Source organism: Lagopus muta, chromosome 14 (genome assembly GCF_023343835.1).
Source record: "Lagopus muta isolate bLagMut1 chromosome 14, bLagMut1 primary, whole genome shotgun sequence".
NCBI classification, from domain to species: Eukaryota; Metazoa; Chordata; class Aves; order Galliformes; family Phasianidae; genus Lagopus; species Lagopus muta.
The window spans coordinates 16,583,098-16,608,346 of NC_064446.1; the positions used below are offsets into that span (position 1 = coordinate 16,583,098).

General features: G+C 42.0%; 1 protein-coding gene across 3 annotated transcripts; it reads left to right on the forward strand.

Annotated features, from left to right (window-relative positions):
* The first annotated feature begins 7,334 nt into the window (after positions 1–7,334).
* On the forward strand, positions 7,335–25,249 carry RAD50 (RAD50 double strand break repair protein). 3 transcript variants are annotated; one of them, XM_048960748.1, is made up of 26 exons: positions 7,335–7,420; positions 8,042–8,188; positions 8,523–8,606; positions 8,846–8,997; positions 9,613–9,798; positions 9,903–10,107; positions 10,566–10,694; positions 10,926–11,091; positions 11,579–11,772; positions 12,301–12,507; positions 13,237–13,419; positions 13,618–13,775; positions 14,325–14,500; positions 14,964–15,201; positions 16,047–16,236; positions 16,850–16,976; positions 17,212–17,405; positions 17,494–17,604; positions 18,140–18,232; positions 18,316–18,429; positions 19,139–19,266; positions 20,056–20,280; positions 22,794–22,879; positions 23,323–23,465; positions 24,405–24,538; positions 24,798–25,249. In XM_048960748.1, exons 2-26 carry the CDS (start codon positions 8,060–8,062, stop codon positions 24,982–24,984), a joined length of 3,939 nt encoding a protein of 1,312 aa, XP_048816705.1. In that variant the 5' UTR covers positions 7,335–7,420; positions 8,042–8,059; the 3' UTR covers positions 24,985–25,249. The 3 variants fall into 3 exon arrangements, with proteins under 3 accessions (XP_048816705.1, XP_048816704.1, XP_048816706.1); XM_048960747.1 differs by lacking the exon at positions 7,335–7,420 and having other exon boundaries at positions 7,454–8,188; XM_048960749.1 differs by lacking the exons at positions 7,335–7,420; positions 8,042–8,188 and adding an exon at positions 8,323–8,393.

Here is a 25,249-nt window from a genome sequence, read left to right on the forward strand (position 1 = left end):
GAGCAAAGTGGCCGTGATGGTGGCTTGCTGTTCAGGCAGTGTTTAATGAGAAGAGAGACACAGTGAGTGAGCTGATAGAAGGCTTGTGAAGCCCAGGATTTACAGGTGGGTATGCATATTTAGAAAGCTGTACATTGCATCCCAGCTCCATGACCTTCATGGAAGCAGTTTTACACAACCATCGCTGAATGGCAGCAAAGTGCAAAACTGAGAGTATTACAGAGACAACATCAAAATTTTGCCACTGACATTATTGGACCAAAATGCTCAGAGATGTTTAATTTTGCCTTGCTTGAAAACAGATGAGCAGTCCTGTCACAGTGATGTCTAATTTTTACCCATGTAATCAGTGTCAGTAGTACTCAAGAAACTTACTGGATGTTCTCTGTGGAAGGTTGCTATTATGTGCTGTACGTTTCTCCCCATCAGAGAAATATGCTTTCTCATCTGGTCGTTCTCCAAGTAGCTGTTGGTATTCAGCTGTGCCATGGTTCTATTCAGGTGACTGCCAACACAGCTGCACTAAAATAAGAATCAAACAATGGCAAAATTACATTATTTAGTTAAAGTTAGTTAACTTTAAATTACATTATTAGTTAAAGTTCATCTCCCTCCATAACAAACTGTTCGGAAATAGAAATGCCAGTTTCCTGCTCTATTTCTCTATGAGTAGGAAGGGGATGCTTTCCTATATTTTCTGGAAGTTAAGGAATCTAGAGGAAGAAACGAGCAATCAGAACAGATCACTATAAAGGAAATACAAACCAACACAGCAGCAAGAGTGGTAAACAGGAATAGAAGCTGATGTGGTTGTTATTTTAGTGAGATCAGAGCGAGTGGCCTGAGGAGATGAGATCTGCTAATTGCCCCTCAGAGCTGCATTCTCTGTGCAGGACAGAAGCATCACACCCATGTGTCTATCAGGTGCTGCTCTTCATCTTTTTAAAAATTGCAAACAAGCAATTTTCCCCTGAAATTAAAGCCTCCTAGAAGCAGAACACCTGCTGTTTGTTGCTCTCCGTGAGGCTGCTGTCATTTACAGAGCCTGAGAAACCTGCAGGCCATGGGCTGAAGCCACCAATCTGCACGGAGGGCTGCGTGAGACACCTCGTGCCTGCAGACTGCATCCTTCAGAGATGAGCTCCACTGTGCTTTGCAATGCCCGGCTCCTCTGCCTGCTCAGAGGTAAGAGCAGCATTTCGGTGTGAGCTGTGTTCCCAAATGGCAGCAGGTCCCACTGGGATCAGGCATCAGTGCTGACAACAGCCTTGGTGCTCAGTTCTGTCAGAGGGCTCATGAGATTGAATTCAGCAGGACTGTGAGAAAGGCTCAAAGGCCTCCAAATCTGTGACTCGTCTGCATAAGGAACTTCACCAAGCCGTTCATGAGAACACCACCAGCACACACATTCAGTTTTGAATCTTTCTCACTGGTCTCTTTCTCCAGATCAGCTACAAACCATCCCCATTTTCCAAATGATTACCAGCAGCAGTGCAAGAGAACTTTTAGAAGTCTTACCTGAAATCTCCCCACAGGTACGTGAAGAAAAAGCTAAAGATTAAAAAAAAAAAATAAAATAAAATAAAAAGAGAGAGAAAGAATAATGTTAGAAGGTATTTCTAAGAGACTGCCATGCCGTTAAGCATCTCTATCTACCTATCTCCTTCATCAGGTTTTCTATTTCTGAACTTCCTTTGGGGACACAGCAGCAGTGCCAGCATCAGAGGGGAGGCTGACATGCTCTCAGGTTTAGCATCATCTCAGGTTTAGCAATGAAACACAGGTGATGCTGCTGGAGCTGCTGCTAGCCCATAAGTGATTTCATACTCCATCAAGAGAACTGTAGAAAATAAAGAGGAAAAGAGAATGACCCACCTCCTGGTTTGCCAGCTCCACCAATGCCTTGAAGTTCTCTTGAAATTCCTCTATTGCACTGCCCATGGAGACAGAGAAGCAGCAATTCAAGAAGAAAAAGTAGAAAAGCAGCATTTTTGCTTCCAGGAAAGCCACGTTTGATTTAAGCCTTCTTAATGCCATATGCAGCCTATATATACCCAAGAACACCTTGAATACTAAATTGAAAGGAAAATTTTCTTGTATAAGAAAAGGCACAAGAGCACTGTGAAAATTATTGTAGGCACTGTGGGATGCCTCCGTGGGGACAGGTTGGGGGTTTCCTTCCCTCTGACATCAAGAAGGGGAAAATACCTTTGTAGATAAGAGATGCCATTTTCTTACACTGTATCAAAAGCTCATCACAGGAAATGGGAGTATTCCTTGTTTAACACATACATTCATGTGGTTCTATTCTTCTTTTTGCGTCCTGTAGTCAGATAGATGGAGATCTGGAAACCTCGGTAGCTCTTACGTTGTGCTCCACAATATGACCTCCTTTGTTCAGTAGGGTTTACTCAAATAAGCTGCAGTTCTAGGTTTAGTAAAACAATGACAAATAGACATACACAGACTCTAAAACAACACATTTGACTTCTTTAGCCTTTCTCTATCCTCCTTGCTGTTCTGCAGAACTTAGCAGATGATATATAGGTAGAAAAAGCATAGGTTTAACTATCAACAGCTAAATAGTGAAAGTTTGGTAGCAATTAGCAGGCTTGGCATCAAGTAAAAACCTTGCTTGCGTTTGAGACGTCCTGCAATGGTAGTGGAAAAACTTGATGTGTGCATAAATGGCTAAACACCAGTTCCATATGGCTGGCAAGCGTTTGTGAGAAGGGAAGAATCAGTCACAAAAAGGTTAAAACTTTCCAGCAAAATCAAGTTAATCACTGAAATGTGAGAAGAGTCATCTGGTTTTCCACAGGCATCCGCCTGGGGGTCACAGACAAAGGAGACCCTGTGCATGTCGAGGACTTTATTGGTATCTGATTTTATGAACAAATCAGTTTGTCTTGTTGAAAATACCACTCAAATTATTTAAACTTTGTACATAAGTTTCGATCTTGAAATACATACTTTTGTCCCAAAATTCATCAGGAAAAGCACAACCCTCTCAAATGGATCTTATGATTCTAACTAAAAAATCTCCTTATTCAGAGATCTATTAAAAACATGAGCATAGACATTAGCATGTCTACTATATCATGTTCTATTGGAGTCTACTTTTTGCTGCCTAAGAAAAATTCCTGCTTGTTTGGTTGCTACATTGGCAATAATCTAATCCTTACTGGCTGTCACCAGCATCTGAATTACAGTCTCATCAACAATGTTCCAAATGACTCTGAAATGTTGAAAAGCTTTGCTTCAAATTGATCACAGCCCGAAGTGACACAGCACTCAGGTACAGCCTGCAGAGGGACAAGATGCACAGGACTTGTGATAACAGCAGGCTTCGGTCCATCATCCAAAATAGAACCACTGCAGTTGTTGTTTGTATCATGGTATCAATGAGTCTTGTGGAAGAATGTGAAGAAAGAGCAGTGACATTGCAGGGGGTACGTGGGAGTGGAGTGGAAAAAATGTATGAAGGCAACATAGGATAAGAGTCTCCCAGTAAGATGCCATTCAACTAACTGAAGCAAAAAGCACCTAAGATCCACATGCAAGGTTCCATTTTCCAGCTGAGCACAAAGATGTCATCAGCATGCATGTGTGTGCCCTGTAGAGCAGAGTGAAGTAAGAACTCGTGGCACATAGAAAGAATACAGACCAGATAAATGAAGACATTGTGGTGGTTAAAAAATTGTCAGCAAAGGATGGGCAGTAGAAGGAAAAACACTCATAAAATGCTGCAAGATGGACACTGCGGTGAGTGAAGAGCTGCATCTGCAGCAATGGAGCTGCCTGCAAAGAAATGAGGATGAACCAAAATGATTTGGCAGCTCTGGGGGAGAGTGGGAGCTGCTGGTGGCTGTGGCACTCCTCCAGGCACGGCTTGGATCTGTGCTGCTTTCAGACCAGGAGATGATAACATCTAAATCCCTCAGCCTCTATGAAGTGCAGAATTTGATTACACACAAAACACAGGTTAGACTGCTGAAAGCTGGCTCTAGATCAGGTTTGGAAAGAAACATGTTAATGCCATACGAGTAAATGGTACGATCGGATCAAATATAACACTGGTTTTCATTGCTTCCCTTTCTTATAATCCCTCAGTATCCTGGAACAGGTCCTTGACCAGGCACCTGCCAAGGAGCAGATGCTCTCCTGTATCCTCACAGGTGTGACTTCTGCTGTTGGCTTTGGTGATATTCCTCGAGCTGCTGTGCCAGTGACACAGCGGTGAAGTGAATGCTAACCTCTCCATGTCTGAAGATCTGTAGTGGTCAGTTGTTCATTTGTGAACCTTTTTCACCATCAGGAAAAGCAGGATTATCATCAAATTGCAACCACAGATGAAGTCTGAACTGTTAGCCACAAAACCATCTTCTAGCTGCCAGTTCATGATAAGGCCCAGGCTAACTTCCTCATCATTAATTTGCTGTTCATTTTAATTGCAGATGATGTTGGGATTGAGTACAAAGGGCTGTTCCCAAAGTTGGCATCCGTTATCTAACCATGAACTTGATTTGCTGCTTTGTTTCCTTTCATGCAGTAAGCAGAGCAAAGTTACTCATGAAATTCAGAGATGGCTGAAGTACAGCCAGTTAAATTCCCCAGGCTGGCAGCTGGCCTAGTTTACCTGCAGTCAACCCTGGAGACAGAAAGAAAGCTGCAGAGAAGGGAGGAAAAGGCAGCCCTCTGGCTTTCTGTGTTCTGCTTGGACCTTTTTCTAACTGGGAGACAAATAGGAGCTACTGAGCAAAGAGGAAGAATCGCTTCTTGCAATGGATGAGGGAGATTAATACTAAGGGGCCCAAGAAAAAATAAACTTAAGCACTGAGAGAGCTTTTTAGTCGCCCACCATAACTTTGAATCTCTCTACGGCCCCTAAATCTGTCTCCAAATTCTAGTATTCCTTTCCAACCCCTTTGCAGACACAAAACGTCTGTGGTTGAGTAACTTCTGGTCAAAGCAGTGCCCTGTGGCACCAACTGTGCCTACAGACACATCTACATTCAGAGATACACAGCTCTTGACACGCTGTATGATGCTCCATTAGATGATTTTTATGCACTTTGTGTGTGTAATCGTTATTAATATCTCCATTTAGTAATATAAAATTGTGAAAGGTTTTTGCTCAGATTCTTTTCCAGGGCAGGCTGAAGTGCCGAAAGTATTTTAAAAACTATCCCAAGATGATCAGTGTCAGAAAATTGACAATATTAAGAGTTCATATTCTCATGGGTACACAGAAAAACACTCCGACAGTGGTTGAAGGGCTAACCAGGAGTAGCTGAAGTTTTTCGTATTGTAGGGAAGTGGTTCCCTTCCCTTTCCCTATTTGTTTTTCCAAGTAAGAAATAGATCACACGTTTTAAAGTGATTTGAACTTTTACTTCCTCATCCCAGCAGGCACCAATTGAAACAACAGCTCTCACAGTGCAGTTTCTGTCACAATATTTTGTACCAGCTTTGAACAACTGATTTTGCTTTTGAGAACCAGACTTACATCATGCAACCAACTACTATACAACACGTACCCTAGATATGGGCATCATCTGTTCCCATTTTTTCTCTTTTTCCTTAAAAAAAGAAACTATAAAAAAAGAGGCTTAACACTGTGACCCAAAGCAAGCAAAACAGGTTGGCTTGGTGGCCGACTGCACGGAACTCCAACTACTTTGTTTTGCAGTCTCCCTTTGGATGCATGTAAAGGTCAGTTCTACATGTTTTTCTAATTTTGGTGTAACTAAATCAGAAAAATGAGTTTTCCTTTGGATTTCTTTGCAGGCTGCCAGCACCAGTCACCTGGAGCCACTTGTGCTCAGCTGCCATTGAGCTCTCCATGGAACAGCAGCAGATTTTCTTCACTCTGTAAAGAAGCTGCAATTTACTTCCACGTATCAATAACTCAACAAATCTCATCTTTGTGCAAGACAGCTCAGTCTGCATGAGAGATTTTCATAAGATTCTGAGCAGATATAAAGCAGGGTTGGTAATGGCGGTGATACAGTTTCTTTAGAAAGAATTTAGCTTATATTCTATTTCCAGCTAAGGTGTAAAGTGTGGAAAAAAGCATTACATCCCTACAATTACATCTTTTCCACTTCATGTGAGGACATCTGCCTGGGTTTCATGTTCCATGAATCAGAATGGTGTGTGAATGATCACCACGAGCTAAAATCCAGAAAGAGAAAACTGACACGTGATGGTTGATGCCTTGCAATTGCTGCCCTGAAATAGAAATTGTCCTGGCACGTTTCATCCAGCAGCACTTGTCTTTGAACCTAGCTAAGACATCAGCTTCAAAAACATCGGAAACATAGTATTTATAAGAGATTTGAAGGAATAATAAACTTAAATGGAGTAATCGTACAGCGAAACAGACAACCACTCTTCATCCTTTTCCTGCACAAAGAGGTCGGGGTGGGATTTTTGCAGTTGGTAAGCTAGATTTCCCATGAAGCACGGTGAATTACCGGGTTGTACCACATCTCAGACTTGTAAACCATTTCCTGGCTCTCATGGTCTCTGTGAGAGGGATGCATCACCCAGCATCGTGGTGAACCACCGCTCACCCACAGCCCTGAGGGCTCAGCACTGGAAATACTCGCTAGCACGCACAGTTACTGGTAGGTCGGGCACAGCTGCAGGGTCCAGGTGGCCTCAGGGCTGGTGATGCTGTGCCACCCTTTTGTTCTTTATCTCTCGCTGGTTTTGATTCAATGGTGCGTAATGGGCAGGGAGCAGTAATCAAACCCAGTGCTGGAAATGTGGTTTTCCTCTGCCTGGCCTGAGCTTGAAGCACTGAGCTGGACCACTGCAGGCACAGACACCATCCTTTGGCTCTGTTAATTACAGCAATGAGTGATTCAGCCCAGAGTGATGCTGGAGATGAGTTCAGCACAGGGTTGGCATTGGAACTCTGCTGCCATTTTGTGCAACTCTGCTGGGATGCGCCGGGCCATGACTGAAGGCTGGGAACACCGTAAAAAGCCTAATAAGTGATTATTTTAGAACTGCTTTCAGTTCTTTCAGAAGCGTTAAATGTCTTTTTCACCGGGGGATAAAATAGCTGGGTGCCACTGGGCGGCCCTCGGGACTTTGGAGAGCGCAGAGGGGACAAAAGGAAGAGGAGGGCGGCTGTGCGAGTGGTGAGGAGCAAAGGGGAAGAGTCAAAGGGTTGAGGGGAGCGAAGGGAGGCACGGGGGTGGGGGGCAGCCGCGGGAAGAGCAGCGAAGAGCAGCGCAGAGCAGCGCAGAGCAGCGCGTAACAGCGCGCTCTTTGCGCGGCTGCCCCGCGCGTGGCCGCCAGGGGGCGCTGTAGAGCACGGGCAGGGCGGACCGCCGGGGCGGAGCGAGGGCGGCCGCGGTGGCTGCCGGGGCGGCGCGGGGCGTTTGCGGCACGGCGGGGATCGGAGGTGACCGCGTTGTGGGAGCGGGCCGGGGGTGGGGAGGGGGGGCGTTTGGCCCCAGTGCCGTTTCCCGGCCCGGCGGTGCCGAGCGGCCGTCTCCTCTCCCTGGAAAACTCCCACCCCCGCCGCACGGTGGGGAAGCCCCCGCTGCCAGGCGCTGCCCCGCGGGCTTTCTGCAGGAAATGCCCCGGATCGAGCGGCTGTGCGATCAGACTGCGCAAAGACGTGGCGGGGCGGGACGTTGTGAGGAACGAGGCGGCAGGAAAGCATAATAAACAACAGCATGTGTAACGGAGGGGGCTGTGATGAGACCTGCTCCTCTCTCGAGCGCTCGCGGGGCTTTGCCTTTTGCTGCCGCTGTTAAATCCCCGCTGTGTCCGAGGCCGGGCTGAGTGCTGAGGAGCTCCCAGACCTCCAGCGCCTTTAGCCGTGCGCGCCCGGAGCTGCAGGGAGGCGCACGCCGAGCATTGAAGGATGCTGGGGTCGGGGAAGAGCCCTGGGACCGTTAATCCAGCTCTACCCCGTGCTTTCTTGCTCGTGTTGCCCTCTTTTAGGGTCATGCCTGCGTTTTCCCGAGGCTTCGTTTGTGTTTGTGGTTTGTGACGTTTGCGTTTCTGGTTTTGGAAGGGGGGAAGCTCTGCCGAAATGGCGAAGATTGAGAAAATGAGCATCCTGGGAGTGAGGAGTTTCGGTGTGGAGGACAAAGATAAACAGATTATCACCTTCTTTAATCCCCTGACTATTCTGGTGGGACCCAACGGCGCAGGGAAAACGGTGAGAGCTCTGCTGCCAGCCCTGGGTCCGGCCGAGTCCCACGTGGTGCTTTTCTTAGGAAACCGGTGGTGCCAATTAGCATGATTAATCGTTTAAGGTTGGGAAAGATCGCTGAGATCATCTGCCCCAACCATCGCCCCGTCCCCACCGTGCCTGCAAAAACTGCTTCTGCAAAACATCTTCTAATGATGCTGAGAAGTGAAATGTCGTGTCTTATTTCTCCCCCCCCTCCTGTCTGACTTTTATTTGTATTTGGGCTATTGCTGTGTTTTGATGTTGCCCATCTTTTTTATTCTAAATTGTTCTAATTACCTGCTTCTTTCTGTTCTCTCAGACCATCATTGAGTGCCTTAAATACATCTCCACTGGAGATTTCCCTCCTGGTACCAAAGGAAATTCGTTTGTTCATGACCCAAAGGTAAAAGCCCCAGTGATTAGATCTAGTAGATTTAGTGTGAGTGTAGTCCTCAGTAAGAACCCCAGCTGCACTCAGGCTTGTGGTGAAAATAGGGATACTCAAGGATTTGGTAGACGTGAGCTGACCATATTATTTCAAGAAGAACAGAAGTAGGGGTTTCTAGAAGCTGGCAGGGCTGGTACTCGTTTGGAGGTTGAGAAGAGTTTTCCTTACTCACTCTCTTGTTGTTTCTACTGAAGGTTGCCAACGAAACAGATGTGAGAGCTCAGATTCGATTGCAGTTTCGAGATGTGAATGGTGAGCTCGTAGCTGTCCAACGATCCATGGTTTGTACCCAGAAAAGCAAGAAAACAGAATTCAAAACACTTGAAGGGGTCATTACCAGAACAAAGTAAGTTTTTTACTGACTTCAGTGTCAAATCCGGTTTGAGAGCTGCACGTTTTTATGTATAAAATGAGAAAACTTCACAAAGTTGCTGCCTGTGCTCTTAGATGAAAGGTTTGGAGTTCTAGCACTTGATGTATCAGTTGATTCAAAATCTCACGTTGGGAAGCCATTGTTTTAAGAACTGCTGACATCTATTGACTTGTGTTTATTTGAGAGTCGTATTACTAATAATGTAGATTGAAAGTAGCATTGCATGGAAGATGCAATCTGTACTTCCCTTAGCACCGCTTTCAGTTTCAGGGCATGCTCAGCCCATGTTGAACTCCAGTATTCACTGTTTAAGAAGTGTGTTCACTTGCCTTTATTCAAACTTGGTTTTGCTCCCTCTGGTGGTTCTGCAGAGCTTTTTGATGTGTACTGCTCGACTGGAAAGGTTCACTGTGAAGTGCCAGTGATGTAAATGGTAATTACGTACTTTAAAAATTGTTACTCTTAGCAAGCTTTGTAACCAGTACAATGGAAAATGCTTGTAGTGTTGTTGTTGTTCTTAATTAAAAAAAAAAACAACTGAAAAAGAGTTGCTGATAACTCTGTGGCTTTTCTTTCTGTGCTATGTAGGCATGGCGAGAAGGTCAGCCTCAGTTCCAAGTGTGCAGAAATTGATCGGGAGATGATCAGTGCCCTCGGCGTTTCCAAGTCCGTGCTGAACAACGTCATTTTCTGCCACCAAGAAGAATCCAACTGGCCATTAAGCGAAGGGAAGGCCCTGAAACAAAAGTTTGATGAGATCTTCTCAGCAACAAGGTTTTCCTCTGTCCTGAGGCGTCGTTCCATCCGTCAGTAGTGATGGCTGTGTTGCCAACAGGTTCTGACAGTTGTGTGATGTCTTTTTATTTTCTTTTTTTAAGGTATATTAAAGCACTGGAAACCCTCCGTCAAGTACGGCTGAAACAAGGCATGAAAGTAAAGGAGTGTCAGACAGAACTGAAATACCTGAAACAGAATAAAGAAAAAGCCCAGGAAATCCAGGACAATCTTACCAAGACAGAAGCTCAGCTGTCTGCTTCTAAGGAGAATATAAAATCTATTGAGAGTCAGCTCGACCCTTTAAAGGTAGTTTGTGTGTTACTTGCATTAAGATTTTAGTATAAAACAACTCATAAGTAAAAAAGAGCATAGCAAAATGTCAAAGCCAGAGGGATGTCCTGATTAAAACCATACACATTTATGTTGCTAACTAACCATGTATTCTGCAGCAGAATTAAGCAGCAAAGCTCAGATGCTGCTCTAATCTGTATGCAGATGTTGGAGGCATGAGAGCAGTCTGTGAAATTGTTGTAGCAGCACTGGGGTGGGTTTTTTGTGTCTTAATTTAAAAGATCTTTGTTTAATATTTAGCTGTTGCCCATAAAACTGTTGTGAACCATAACTAAAACTGAATGAAAATTGTGGGTTTTTTTTTGTTTCAAAGTATTTCATAACACTGAAAGTTTTACACTTTAGGGTCCTGTATTGCATAGAGCATCATAAACCAATGAGATTTCTTACTTGCACCCTTCTTTCCTTTGCAGAGTTCTTTGGCAGCAGTTGAGAAGAATCTCATGAAAGTGATGTCACTGGACAACGATGCGAAAGCCCTGGAGAGCAGGGGGAGGCAGATGGAAAAGGATAATCAAGATCTGCAACAGAAAATGGAAAAGGTTGCCCTTCAATTCCATGCTGCCATGCTTTCTGCAGAAAAATCAGCCTGCTTTTTGCTACCAAATGAGCTATGCAGCAGATGCTGGTTAAGAACACTTCCGTTGCCCAAGTGGCTCACTTGATAATTCTTGGGTTCTGTTATCCTAAAACCTTTGTTGTTTTTTGAACATCACAGTGTTGTTTATAAACTCGTGTTTAAAAGCTGACTTTATTTTCTGTGTGGAGAACAGGTTTTTCAAGGAACAGATGAACAGCTCAGGGACAGATACAGGAACCACCAGAGAACAGTGAAGGAAAAGGAGAAGAGGTTATCAGACTGCAAGCGAGAATTAGATAGAGCCTCTAAAGAATGCCAGAGGTTTAACAGTGAGAAGTCAGAGCTGCTTATTGAACGAGGTACATTGGTCTATAAACTTGCATTTATTCTTCATGCCATTAAGATCTGAAATAGATTTGATAAGAATTGCAGGTATTTGGAAAGGACGAAGCCCCAGAAATGTGTGTTGGTGCTGGGTCAGTGTGTGATGTGGGAATCTCACAGGTAACCACACCTCAGCATCCTTCCTCTGGGATTTTTAGTGTGCACTTGTTCTGAGGTACAATTGCAGCATGCAGTGCGTTTGTCCTCAGATGGACCATCTTTTCTAGAAGTACTCAGATGATTTCTGGTGGTGTAAAACACTGTCAGTTTGGTGACTTTCAACACGTTTGTTTTTGCTGTCTGAGCTCGTACGTGCTATAAGTTAGGAAAATGACTACTAGCCAGTTATGACTGTATGCATCTGTTCCAACCAAGAAGCATGTGGAAGCTGAACCTGTGATGTTCTTACTGTGGGGGCAGTCAGAGGACTTTACTCATGGTGAGTTTTCTTTCCTCATGAAGGTCGTCTACAGCTGCAAGCAGATCGTCACCAGGATCACATCAAAGTGAGGGATTCCTTAATTCAGTCCTTGTCAGCACAGCTGGAATTAGATGGCTTTGAGCAAGCACCTTTTAATGACAGGCAGATTGCTGTTTTTCATGAGTTGTTGAAAGAGAGGGAGAAGAGTGATACAGAAGCTGCAAATCAGTTAATGGTAAGGATTTTGTCATTTTGGGTTGTGTTATCGTTCCATATTGTGTTATTAGTTAGTCCAGGTGTGTCTTTGTGGTTCTGGCAGAAGGAGTGCTGGGGGGAAGGGGGAACTGGAGCCTTTCTTTGCTCTTGTATTGTTTATTATGAGGTGTTTGAACCTTTCCACAAAAATTAGTTTTGAGTGATCTGAATTGCCAAAGCTAATGAGCAGGCAGCTTTGCAGGTTGGTTTTCCTTCTCAGCAGCCATGTCAAGCAAGCAAGAAAGAATTAGAATAGGCAGTTGGTAAGAAAACAAGCAACTTTGTTTTGAAGTTATCTTCACTGTGGAGTTTCAATGTCATAAAATATTACCATTATGAGTTCACATTTTCTTATGTAAAAACATTCCTGTTAAAGTGCTTCAATATCAGACTATTTCCACGCCTTGCATTTTAACTGTGGCTATTTGCAAACCAGTGTGAAGGAGCAGTTTGAAAGCTGTGTTTTTCATATGGAGAAAATAACGAACGTATTGCTGCTGGCTTTCAGAGGGAGTTCACACAGAAAGAAGCAATGAAACAAAAACAGATCGATGAAATCAGAGATAGGAAGACTGGATTAGAGAGAACCATTGACCTGAAATCAGACATTCAAAGTAAGAGGCAGGCTGAACTGAAGAATGTAAAGTATGAGCTGCGTCAGTTGGAGGGCTCTTCAGACAGAATAGTGGAGTTGGATCAGGAGATCATAAAGACGGTGAGTGAATGTGATTGAAACGTTTGTACAAGTCTGGAGTGGAAATGCATGCTTAGAATATATTGCTTCAGCTCATGGAGTTGTCAGTATTGTGATAACCGTGGCTGTGGTGTCATTGGATTCTGTAGATACCAGAAGATTTTCATAGTCTTAAATTACTGGCCCAGAAAAATAAGTGCTGTTAGATGGGTTTTTTCCAGATAACTTCCTTATCTAGTTGGTTATAAGCACTGCATTTCGTGAAATGTTGTGATTTACTACATTTCAGAACGTTGCTGTACATTTCCTATGAAAGCATCACAGCCTTTATCATTTTGCGTGTGTCCTTTGCAAATCTCGTATTGATCCTGAACAGCAAATGCTGCTGGGCAGTTTTAAAGAATCACAGAACCACAGAATGGCCAGGGGTGGAAGGGACCTCAAGGATCATGAATCCCCAACCCCCTGTCACATGCAGGGCCACCAACCTCCACATTTCACAGCAGCCCAGGCTGCCCAGGGCCGCATCCAACCTGGCCTTGAACACCTCCAGGGATGGACGGGGCATCACAGCCTCTCTGGGCAGCTGTTCCAGCACCTCACCACTCTCTGTAAAGAACTTCCCCCTGACATCCAACCTAAATCTCCCCTCCTTCAACTTAAAGAACTTTCCTCTGCTTCCTTTTAGTTAGAATCTTATTGTCTGCTGTGATTATATAATTCTTCTGGCTTTTATGTTTTTTTATTTAGGAGCATGAGCTGGAGAAAGCTGAGAGGAACAGCAATGTAGAAACTCTGGAACAGGAAGTGCAAACTCTGCAGAATGAGAAAATCAACCTGGACAAAGTTCTTCGGCGGTTGGACCAGGAGATGGAGCAGCTGAATCTGCATACCACAACTATTACCCAAATGGAGATGCTGAAGAAAGACAAAGTAATTTTTCTATTGTTTCAAAGAAAGGGAAGTGGCATGATCTTAACACAGTTCCTCCAGGATATGTGTGTCTTTTTATCATGATGTTGTGTGTAAAACTTCTGTGTGACTTCTTGGAAACCATTTCCTCTATGAATACTTGAGTGGCATAAACTTGAACGTATGAAAACATTAATTTAAAATGCCTTATTTCTCAAGGCAGACAAAGAGGAGCAGATTAGAAAAGTAAAATCGAGGCATTCCGAAGAGCTGACACTACTGCTGGGATATTTTCCAAACAAAAAACAACTTGAAGACTGGCTTCATGGCAAAAGCACTGAGATTAACGAGACAAGGAATAGACATGCCCTGCTAAAGTAGGTATTGGTTTAATTGATTGTGTCTCCAGAAGTATTTATGCAATTGTGAATTTAAGTGTTGGGAAGTTTAGCATAATTAACGTGCTTGTTACTTTAACTCATGATTGTTTATAGAGATGTCCTCCAAATGAAAGAAAGCAGTCTGCAAAGTGTGTATAATGTGTAGACAGTATGGTTTGTGTTGGTTGATAAAAGCAAGACATGACATTAGAAGTGTGTCAAAGGCAGCACTAAAAGTAGATGACACAGTATTCTAATACACCTTTAATTATTTATGCCATCCTATCTGAGTGACTGTGCTTTGGGGAATAAAATGGTGGCCCTCTGGCTTTCTTACAAGTTGCAGAATGGTCGATAACTTCTTGATTTCACTCAACTATATAAAAGAATTAGGAGACATCAACACACTGTGCAGTGGTAGTTAAATTTCCATGGAGCCAAAGAGGCAGAATTTGTAGTCTAAGAACAGCCCATAATTCAGAAGTATGGAACACAAACATAAGGATGTGTTTCTGTAATGTAAGAGTTTGTGCATTGATGTTTTAGCAAACAACTGGCATCAGCAGAGCAACAGAAAAATTACATCAGTGCTGAACTAAGAAAGAAAGAAGAACAGTTGTCCAGCTATGAAGCAAAGCTTTTTGATGTTTGTGGAAGCCAAGATTTTGACAGTAACCTGAACAAACTGCAAGATGAGATTGAAAGAAGTTCAAAGCAGCGAGGTAAATTTGCCTGAAGCTCTGCATTTCTGCTCATTTTAAATATAAGCCTTCACAAAACTAAGGAAATGTTTGAGCTCTTGACCCTGCCAGGTGTGAAGAGAAGTACAGGGCTGGCAGTGTGGCATTAGATGGCAGTGTGGCATAGTGGGTTAGATCCACAGGGCCTGCTGCTCTCTGAGAGAAAGCAGTTCCAGAAGAAATCATGGGAGCACTTACTTTCACTGGTAATTATTGAAAGATGGCTGAGGTTTAATAAAGTAGAATAATTTGTGTTGGAGAGAGCCTCAGGCACAGTGCTGAAAGCAGGGACAGCCCTGAATTCAGAGCAGGTTGCGTAGGGCCATTTTAGTTTCCTATCTCAGTGATCCCAGTTATAATTTTATTTCATTTGTGGTAAATATGTACCTAATTTTGACCTATTATGTGCTATATATCCAACATCATCTGTTTCTTTTTAAACCAGCTGTGCTTGCTGGAGCCACTGCAGTTTATTCACAGTTCATTACACAGCTGACAGAGGAGAACCAGTCGTGTTGTCCAGTTTGCCAAAGAGTTTTTCAAACGGAGGCTGAGCTGCAAGATGTGATCAGTGACCTGCAGTCAAAGCTGCGTCTCGCCCCGGACAAACTGAAGTCAACAGAGTCTGAGCTTAAAAAAAGAGAGAAAAAACGTGATGAGATGATGGGTCTTAAACCAATTAGGTAAAGTACTTAGCAAGTGGTGGAGTTGCAAGCCATTTTCTTTGGAGTTCTTGTTTTTGGATTATTAGAAGTTATGTTGACATCTGGGATGCTTAATTTTAGGGTTAGGTAATTCATTCAAGAGAGAAATATTTTCCCACCAATTCTTCTCTGCTCATTTGGACTGCAGTATTAAACTACCTTATAATTTTGGTATTTCTGATCCTTTGATGCTTCTCATGAGAGTGAGACAGAAGTGGTTGTTTACTTCCTTTTCGACCAGTCGTTTACACCATATAGGAGCAGTTGTCCTTGTTTTTTGTCATTGCAGTTTAAAATGGACAGGTTGGTTGCTGTTATTTCTACAGTTTTCACACCACAATGCCTTAAATAAGTTTCTCAAAAACACTGAAGTGGAAATGGCATTCATAGAATGGGAAGTGAACCATTTAGTGGGAACACCACTATTTAATAAAATCTTGATTCTGTGGGAGCCTTGAGGTTTTTTCCTTATCCTAAGATCCAGTTTTAGAGTAAAAGTAGAGGAATTTAGAGTGCAGGTAGGTTCCTTGCCAGTGGATCAGAGGCTCTGACTTTGAGATATTTGCAGACCATTATTTTGGAAAGATTGAAGAACTTATGTTAGTGGGTAGACCTTTCCTGCACAAGAGGGCACTCCTGTGCAATGGATCGTAGGCCCTTTTGTAGCACTTGCTGTACTGATATCAAAAACCAGAAGAGATTGATTTGTTTGGTTGGTTTTGTTTTTAAATCTCACCTGCCTTAGGGGATACTATTTGGGCTAAATTCATTCAATAGATTTTGTGGTCATAAGCTTACACTGCTGGATTTTTGTTTTATTTAAGGCAAACTGTAGTGGAACTCCAAGAAAGGGACATACCAGACTTGAGGAACAGGCTGCAGACTGTGAACAGGGATTTTGCACGCCTGAAGGGTGAGATAGAAGAACAGGAAACACTTTTGCAGACAGTTCTGTCTGAAAAGGAAGGTGCTAATGCATGTTTACAGGACATAACTCTCATGGAAAGGTACCAGGTACGTGTTTGTAATTTCTGTCCATATGTAAGGTGACACTTGTTTGCTGCCAAGTATTTAAGTAGTTATTCAACAATAGTACAAAGAATTTGAGGAGTTAATACTTTTCAAACACATAAAAATAGTTTTTAAGACAGCGTAACATAGCTGATCTTGATACTAATCATAGAGCATCGAAGCATCAGGGTTGGAAAAGGCCATTATGGTCTTCTAGTCCAACCATCGACACATTGTCCAACTGTTGGCCCATCATGTCAGTCCATCTGGTGTGTTGGCAGCGATGATATGAAACAAGTCAAGCAGTTCTCTTGTTGCAGAGACAGGTTGTACGTGTAACTCCTTTGGGGTAGCCTGGGTACCTCAGAAGTCTGCCCATACTGACTAATTTCCTCTCACCAGTAGGGATGCCAGCTTCCAGCAGCCTGTGGGCTAACATACCCTATGCTAATGAGGTGATGTTGCTCCAGCAGAGGAGATGCACTTGAAGGTGCTTTAAGTCATACATGCCTCAAGCTCCCAGGTTGTTTCTGCGTGCCAAAGATTAAAGAAAAGAAAGAAAAGCCTGTTGTTAAACGCTAATATAGTAATAGCAGCACTTTCATCTTACTTTCAGACTGATATTAGGGATGTTGAAAGAAAAATTGCTCAGCAGGAGGCTAAGCTGCTAGGGGTCGATTTAAATAGAACTGTTCTGCAAGTAAGCCAAGAGAAACAAGAGAAAAAACACTTGTGGGATACAGGTGGGTCGTACAAGTCTGGTATTTCGTTTTTATATTACAAACAATATTCTGACTTGCTGTCGTTAAAGTATAAATTTTAGTTTACTTATTATCTGTTTGGAAACAACCATATTCTAATAGTTCTTGTTTGTTGGTTGTTGCTGGGGGAGGCATAACAACTTTCTTATATAAGGAAGACATAAAATGTCGTTAATAATGTATCGACGTTTCACTGTGTGTGTGGTTTTATCTGCAGTTACTAGCAAAATTGAGTTAAATCAGAAAATGAAACAAGACCAGCAAAATCAAATTCAGGAGCTGAAGAGTACAGTGAATGAACTCAGAGCAGAGAAACTGCAGATTTCCAGCAGCTTGCAGCGTCGTCAGCAACTGGAGGAACAAGCAGTGGAATTAACCACTGAATTTCAGTCCTTATGCAGAGAGATCAAGGTAGGACATAATGAGAAACCCTTGTTAGGTCGTTGTTGGTCGTTGACAGAATGTGAAAATAAAAAGGGCTTTCTTAACTGCTTTTCAGGAAGCAAAGGAGCAGGTATTTCCTCTGGATGCAACTTTAGAAAAACTGCAGCAAGACAAGGAGGATCTGATTAATAAAAGGACTGCAAGTAATAGAGAAATACAAGAGAAGGTTTGTTTGCATTGGACTGGTTGGGTGATAGGATTACATGCTGGTTTTGGGGCATGGGTGGAAGCCTTGATAACAAGTTGGCTTTTAGGAAACAGCAGTTGCTAATGCTTTTGTTTTGTGGAACTTTAGGGGAAGAAAAGGAGCATCACCAATTGTAATGTAATCTTTGGTGGTCTACTGAAAGGCTTCTGGGGACCTTTGGCAATATTGAGGGCTTTTAGTGCCACAGGTCACTGATGAGTAGATCTGGGAGGAGCAGCAAGAATGGCTGCGAGCTGCCCTTGGTAAGAGGCAAACCTGACTTTCTCAGGGCAGGTGTTCCTCTTGTCTAAGCACAAATGAGTATTTACCATTTATTTTGGCAAGCAGCATGAAGGAGCATCTGGGTTTCAAAAGTCAGAGTATTTTGTTGGTAAATGAAAGGGAATTACAATAAGGCATTGTGTCTTGCAAATAGTGTTGGCCATTTATCTGTGATGTAAGTGATAAGTCACTTCTGTGAGCCTGCAACTCATTTCAAGTGTTTTTCCTGCAGATGAACGGCATAAAAGAGAAAGTTAAAGATATAAATAAGTACATGAAAGAAATTGAAAGCTATATTCAACAAGGAAAGGAAGAATATAAGAAGGTAACCTAACAACAATCAGTAAAAATCTGCTTTTAAAAGCATTTATGTACGTAAATAATACACCTCTTTTTTTATTTCTTTAGCAAAAGGAGTGTGAACTCGATGAAGTAAACTCTCAGTTAGCTGCCTGTGAGAAACAGAAGGAAAAGATTAGTAAAGAGATGGAAATTATTCGGCAGGATATTGACACTCAGAAAGTAGGTGCACTGTTTGAGAGTATCCTTTGTGTAGTTGAAGTGATTTCAGTCTGCTGGTGCACATGAGGTATTTAACGATCTGTTGGTCAGAGTGGCTGCAGTGTGGGGCATTGGGCTTAAAAAAGAAAACAAGAAGTCTTGTGATTTATATATGCACAAAAACGTCTCCATTTTGTGGCATTTCCAAGAGAGTTAAATCCACTGTGATAATAGCCAGCGTTTTCCAAAGCAGCTTTCAGTGGGAAATAACCTGCCTTCTCAAAGAAGGCTGCTGCAAGGTGTTTCTCCCTGCAGGTACCAGGGGTAGTTTGTCACTTTGGATTTGGTCACATGCCTTGAATTCTTGCTGTGTGTATTTCCAGCTCTGCTCACGTTCTGTATAGGAGCGGTGCATTCCCCACTCCATCTCACGTCTTACCTCTACAATTGAGTTTGGGGGCCACACGATTTTCTCACTTGTATCATGGATGAATATTCACAGGATCACTCTTAGGTTTATCTGATAACTATTTCAAGTATCTTTTCAGATTGAAATATGCTGATTTCCACATGCCCTGCTTCTAGTACAAAATGAGTTTGTACTGTGATGGTTTTCAGTGTTGTCAGTTGTTCTGTGCTCAGCATTGTTGAGTTGTGCAGCCCTCGTACTTCGTAACTGAGAATTGATACACTGAAACTTGATAGAACTTCTTGCTTTCTGTGGAAACAGATCCAGGAGAGATGGCTGGAGGATAATCTTACTTTGAGGCAGCGGAATGAAGAGCTAAAAAAAGTTGAAGACGATATAAAACAACTGGTCAAGGAGATGGGAGAAATGAAAGTCCCACAGCTGAAAAAGTAAGCATCTTCAGAACAGAGCAGCACGTTTTGTGTAAGAATTCATTAAATATCTGAATGCAGTGTTCACTGTGTCTCAGTGTTTCCTGTGTTCTTAGTTGTACCTTTCTCCCTGTTCACGTGGACTGCTTCCTCCTTCAGACTCATGCTTGCGTATGATCCCCATGACAACAAAGATGACTTGGTGAAATTACAGAGTCCTTCTATCTACTAATTACGCACATAACCTGTTCCAATCTAAGCCATTGCTTCTAACAATTTCCACTCATTAGTCCACGTTCAAAAGGCAGCATGTCTCTGGATGAGGATAGTTTATTTGCAGTCTTAGACAGGTGTCAGCAGGAAAGTCTGTGTTTATTTCTGTAGTTTAATAGCAGCTTGATATTGAGATGATAAATGTTTTTGAGAAGGAATTATCCCCATTCAGCTCTTTACGTGCAAACTATTTCTTTAGCTTACCCAACTGGTAGGGCACCCAATTGTTCCTTGAATTTTTTTTTCCTCAGTATCCTCATGGAATTCCTGCAATTAAGTCAACTGTAGCACTTTGGCCTTTGAGTGTGATAATTTCCCATTCAGAATAGTGACTGAAATGTATTTAAGTTTGCTAAAAACATATTTTAACCACATCTTAGTTCCAGCAACGTTAATACTGTAATTTTGACTTACAAACTTTATGTGTACAAGAGAACAAGCTGCTGTCTAAAAGGTGCTACAGCTTAGAACCTTGTTCAAAATATTGAGAGACACTACATGCAAAAGAGTTATTGATCAGTTGTGGTTTGGCAGCGAGCAGAAACATTTGGAGGAGAAAATAGAAGGTCTGAAAAGAAACCATCACGTTGCACTGGGCCGGCAGCGTGGATTTGAGGAAGAGATTGTTCGGTTCAAAAAGGAGCTTCGAGAGTCACAGTTCAAGGATGCAGAGGAAAAGCACAGGGAGATGATGATTGTTATGAGAACAACAGAGCTGGTGAACAAAGATTTGGACATTTATTACAAGGCCCTCGATAAGTAAGTATTGTTGTGGGAGGTTAGTTCTTGTGTTTTGTGTAGTTTTCGTTACCACTGATAGCCTTGATGCAAAAGCAGCTTGCAATATCAATCTTCCTAAGAGAACTTTTAGAAATAGTAAATTGTTGCAACTCTTTGAGGTCTTTAATTATTTCTGTTAATAAATGAATATATTTAATCATAGAATCGTGGAATGACCTGGGTTGAAAAGGACCATAGTGATCATCTGGTTTCAGCCACCCTGCTGTGTGAAGATAGCAAGCTGTGCACTGATGTGTTACTTCCATTGTTTTTGCATTTAGCCTAAATAACCAATTGCTGTAACCTTCCTTTTTCTGCTTTCTGAAGAAAGCTGATTCCTGAAAGCAAAGTGAATGAATGAAAATGTGCTACAGACTGCACAGGTTTGGTAGAATCTGGGAACTCTGTAGAGTATATAAAGTTCAAAAGTGCATTGGTGATGTTGACTGGAGTTTAGTGTAGATTTAGGTAAGTTCAGTGATCATTACAGTTTTATTCTCAGGTCTCTGTAGGACCCTTTTTGAGTACTGCTTGTACATCTCAGGAGTCATATTTGCTTTACAGAAGTTCACGTTGAGAGAGGCAGCAGGGAAATGAACCCAACACATGACACATTTGTGCCTTCTGTGCTGGAATCCTGGCATGAAATAACCTTTTGCTCTGCTGCCTCTGGTGATTGGAAGATTTCTAGACCATAAACACATTCACCTTCATTTTTAAATGAAAACTGATGGAAGAGCCAGGAACCTTCAGGCTGTTCCTCTGTCCCTATTGTTTTCTAGTTGTTCTTCCCACTTGAAGGCATTTTTAGGAAGCTTTTGTAAGTGTGTGTCCCAGCACTGCTGATTCTGGTCATACCATACCATGCATACGATCTGCCATGTAGATTTCTTGTTCCCCATGATCTTCTTTACAGGTAAACAGTTGTGTTTGCATTAAAGAATATTGCAGTACAGAGGTGAGGCTTGGTTTTGTTTTTTACCCTTTTCCAGTGTGGGTGGTTTTGTACTTATATCAGAGAAAGCAGAGATGAAAAGAAGTGCAACTTGCATTGGATGGAAAGTGTAGTGAACTTTGTGATTGTTCCTGCTTCCCCTGGAAGCTTGTTTCATGCTTTTGGACTGGCTGACCAAAAATAGCATCTCTAACACTGTAAACAAATAGAAAGTAAAATATACAGCGCCCTGAACAACAACAAAAAAGTTTCCATGTTGAAAAGAAGTGACTGAGAAGGGTTGATAAAGGTTTCTTAAGTCTTGCATGGCGTAGAGAAGGGGCAGAGGAAATGATTGTGAAAGTTCCAAGCAGCAGTTTGAGATACAAGGTAGAATAAAGCCTTGGCACACAGAGTTCCAAGTTGGAGGATAAGCTAAATGCAGTCATGGAGATTGTAGTTCAGAAAGATGGGTCTCAAAGGCTGTTGAACAGTGGGGTATAGAGGAGCTCTGCTTTAATCAGCCTTAATGATAACATGCATGCATTTAGTATTTGAGTGTAAACCCATCCAGAATTGATTCTGTGAAGGTGTAAGCTGTTCTTTTATCATTCCTTCCTTTCAGCTTAAATGGAAATGCAATCCAAGAATTTCCCTTTGAGAATTCAGACTCTTTTTGTGTGGTATCAGGCCATCTATTGTTTCTATTTAAGGCAAAACAGGAAGGCAGACTTGTAATTTCAAGAAAAATAGATAAGCATCACTTATTGGTAATCGTCTGAAAAATCAGTGAGACAAATGTTAACTCTAATGGCCAGAGACTGAAAGCTGTACATGTAGCTGGGAAAACATGACATTTGTGTGTTCTCTTATGCTATCTATTGATCTTCATTGATTTAATGTTTAGAGGCTTTTGATAGTTGCTGGTGAATGCATTCTTGGATTTAATCAAGTAAATAGTAGAGCATGCTTTTCTTTCTTCAGACTTAACTAATCCTCTTAGAGTCGAGACTTCAGTATTCCTCAGAACAGGTAGAAGTGATTCCTGTAAGAGGGGAAGTGGGAAAAGTACGCGTAAGAAGTCAATTTCAGAATTACTTTTGAATGCAGACCTGGTTTTTTTTTTGGAAAGAAACTGTTTGCATCAAGCAAGCAAGCTTTTTTTTTTTTCTTTTTTTTTTTCTTTTCTTTTTGTTTCATTAAAAACACTGCGTTTAAAAGTCTGCATTAGGAAAGTAGCATCGTGTCCTTTTTTGAATGCTTTCCTGAGGATTCAGCTGTTTCTGGACAGAAGACTTGTTGATAATTCTGGTTGGGGAAATAAAACATTTTAAATGATATCCTGTGCCACTCTCGCTGCTGAAGAGAAAGGTAGCTCTAGTCATGACACCCATTTAGCTAATTAATTGTACGTGTCTGCACTCAAGGTGAATGAGTTGTTAGTATACTCTTAGTGAAAGTATTTAGAGAATGGAAAGGGAGCTTTTCCCTTCTGCTGTAGCCCATAGTAGTTCGCAGTGGCTTGTATCAAAATTTGTGGCTTTTTGTTCCTCTTTAGAGCAATAATGACATTTCATAGCATGAAGATGCAAGAAATCAACAAGATAATCCGCGACCTTTGGCGAAGTACCTACAGAGGACAAGGTGTGTATTTGTAGTGTTGTCCCTGTGGATCTGCTTTATACTCAGCACTGCATACTGAAAACTGTTTCTCCAAACTATTGAAAATCCAGGAGGTGGAAATGGTTGGTTCCCTTCAGAAGGCTGTGTCTGTTGGTTAGCACTGTTGTGTCCCTTTTATTACACGTTTTGTAGTTGGCTCTGTGAGAAATGGAGGTAATTTTCCTTTTTCCGTGTCTTCCCAAGTTGAGGTTTCTTTGAGCCAGGGAAACTGCTGTCAAATTCTCACCTTTATTTCTCCAGTTTAAAAACAGAAATCATTTGAAAGTATTATCTGTTGGTGGGAGTTACGAGTAGATTTGTATAGCTTCTGTGTGCCGTGTCTCTCAATTTAATATAATTTAGCCATTTAATGATATGGCATTTTTAAAGATTTTTAACAATGGAAAAACTGTCTCCATTTTCAGATATTGAATATATAGAAATCCGTTCTGATGCAGATGAGAACGTTTCAGCATCTGATAAAAGAAGGAGTTACAATTACAGAGTGGTGATGATAAAGGGGGATACGGCGCTGGACATGCGAGGAAGGTGCAGTGCTGGGCAAAAGGTAACGAGTGCCTGTGAGTTATTTGGCAGCCACACCTTGAGATGTCTCCTCTCTTACATTTCCCTGTCCAGATGGTGTTAATGGCCACAGAAAATGAAACCAGGGAATGCAGCAAAACAGTGCACAGCATTTTATGATGCATACAGCAGTAACATCTTGAAAAGGTATTCTGTGAAGGGATGTGACGGCGTTGTTTCTCGAATGTGAAAAATGCTGTCGAGTTCTCACCTGCGTGTAGAAGTGTATTTGTTTTGAAAACTCTGTACTAATGTCAGAGGGAATCCAAAACTTCTTACAGAACATCACAGTAGGCAAAAAATGCATCTTCTCCTTAAGCAGTTATGCTAAAATGTTATGTAAATGAGAGTGAAACTTGTTCATGGTGTCTTAGCTGATATTCTGAGAATCTTTCTTTGATCGTGAGCAGTGATGACAGCAGTTGTGATGTTTGGAAAGTATTTTTGCTAGCCCTGTTTCCATCAAGTGTTCTATGATTTTCACTAATTCATGGGAGCTAATAAAAACACGATGAGGTCTGATAACCAAACTAATATGTGAGGTGTTAAATAGTACCATCTTCAGTTTTAGTAAGGAGTGTGAGGTCAGTAGTTCAAGCTGAGTGATGCAGATTTCCACCCTCCTTGCACTGTTGGGATGAAGCTTCAGCAGTGAGAAGAGGCAGTGCTGATGGCAGTGCTGAAGCATCCTTAACTCCAGTATCTCCAGGACTTTGATTATGTCACTTCTCTCCTGTTTTCCAATAGTACTTAGTAGAATGGACCTTTCAATTCAATTCAAGTTTTAATGTAGTTCTTCAATAACTAATTAGCTCACATCAGTATGTTGTTATGTGAACTTAAGTCACAGTGTGTCGTGGCATTAAAAATAGGATGTTACACACAGGTTCTCTATGAGCACTGAGATTTTTTGGTTCCTCAGGTACTTGCTTCTCTTATCATCCGTCTCGCTCTGGCAGAAACATTCTGCCTCAACTGTGGCATATTGGCACTGGATGAACCTACTACCAATCTTGATCGAGAAAATATAGAATCTCTTGCACATGCCCTCGTGGAGTAAGTAATCTCTTGTTGTGAGGCTTGGGTACTTTTCAAATTTTAGTATCGGTCAGCAGAAGTAAATTGTATGTCTTTGTTGACATAGGCAGGGCAGTAGCATTAGATTCCCTGTTCTTTACTTGGAAGAGGAAAAATATTTCTTCTGTAATTTGGGGGGGGTTGTCGCTCTTATGTGTTGTTTTTTTTTAACGTGAGTGAAAAGAAGTACTTAAAACTAGAATGTGATATATGTGCACTGAATAGCTTGTCTTTGTAGGATAATAAAAAGCCGCTCACGACAACGGAACTTTCAGCTCCTGGTGATAACCCACGATGAAGATTTTGTGGAACTCCTCGGCCGTTCCGAATATGTGGAAACCTTCTACAGGATCAAGAAGAACATTGATCAGTGCTCCGAGATCATGAAGTGCAGCGTCAGCTCCCTTGGCTCCTATGTTCATTAATGTTTTAAGTCAATGTGTGTTACAGATTGGCTTACAGAACTCAGAGGAAGGCATCTGAAAATACTGTCTTCGTATCACGTGGTATCGTGAAGGTTTTAGCTGGCCTCTGAAACTATTATACGTTTAAACTTGGTATCTGTGTGCATTTCTTATCTGGTTTGAATATCATCATTATTTGGGAGAATGTAATGAATAGGAAGTAGCTACCTTTTAGATACATTTTATGCTTTAAAAGTGAAAATAAAGTGTTGGTGGTCTTTGTATA

Coding starts and splice junctions, on each gene's coding strand:
- RAD50 (XM_048960748.1), top strand. CDS start 8,060: ATGGCGAAGATTGAGAAAATGAGCATCCTGGGAGTGAGGAGTTTCGGT. Junction 16,237..16,849: donor CTCTCATGGAAAGGTACCAG/GTACGTGTTTGT, acceptor TCTTACTTTCAG/ACTGATATTAGGGATGTTGA. Junction 23,466..24,404: donor GGTGCAGTGCTGGGCAAAAG/GTAACGAGTGCC, acceptor TTGGTTCCTCAG/GTACTTGCTTCTCTTATCAT.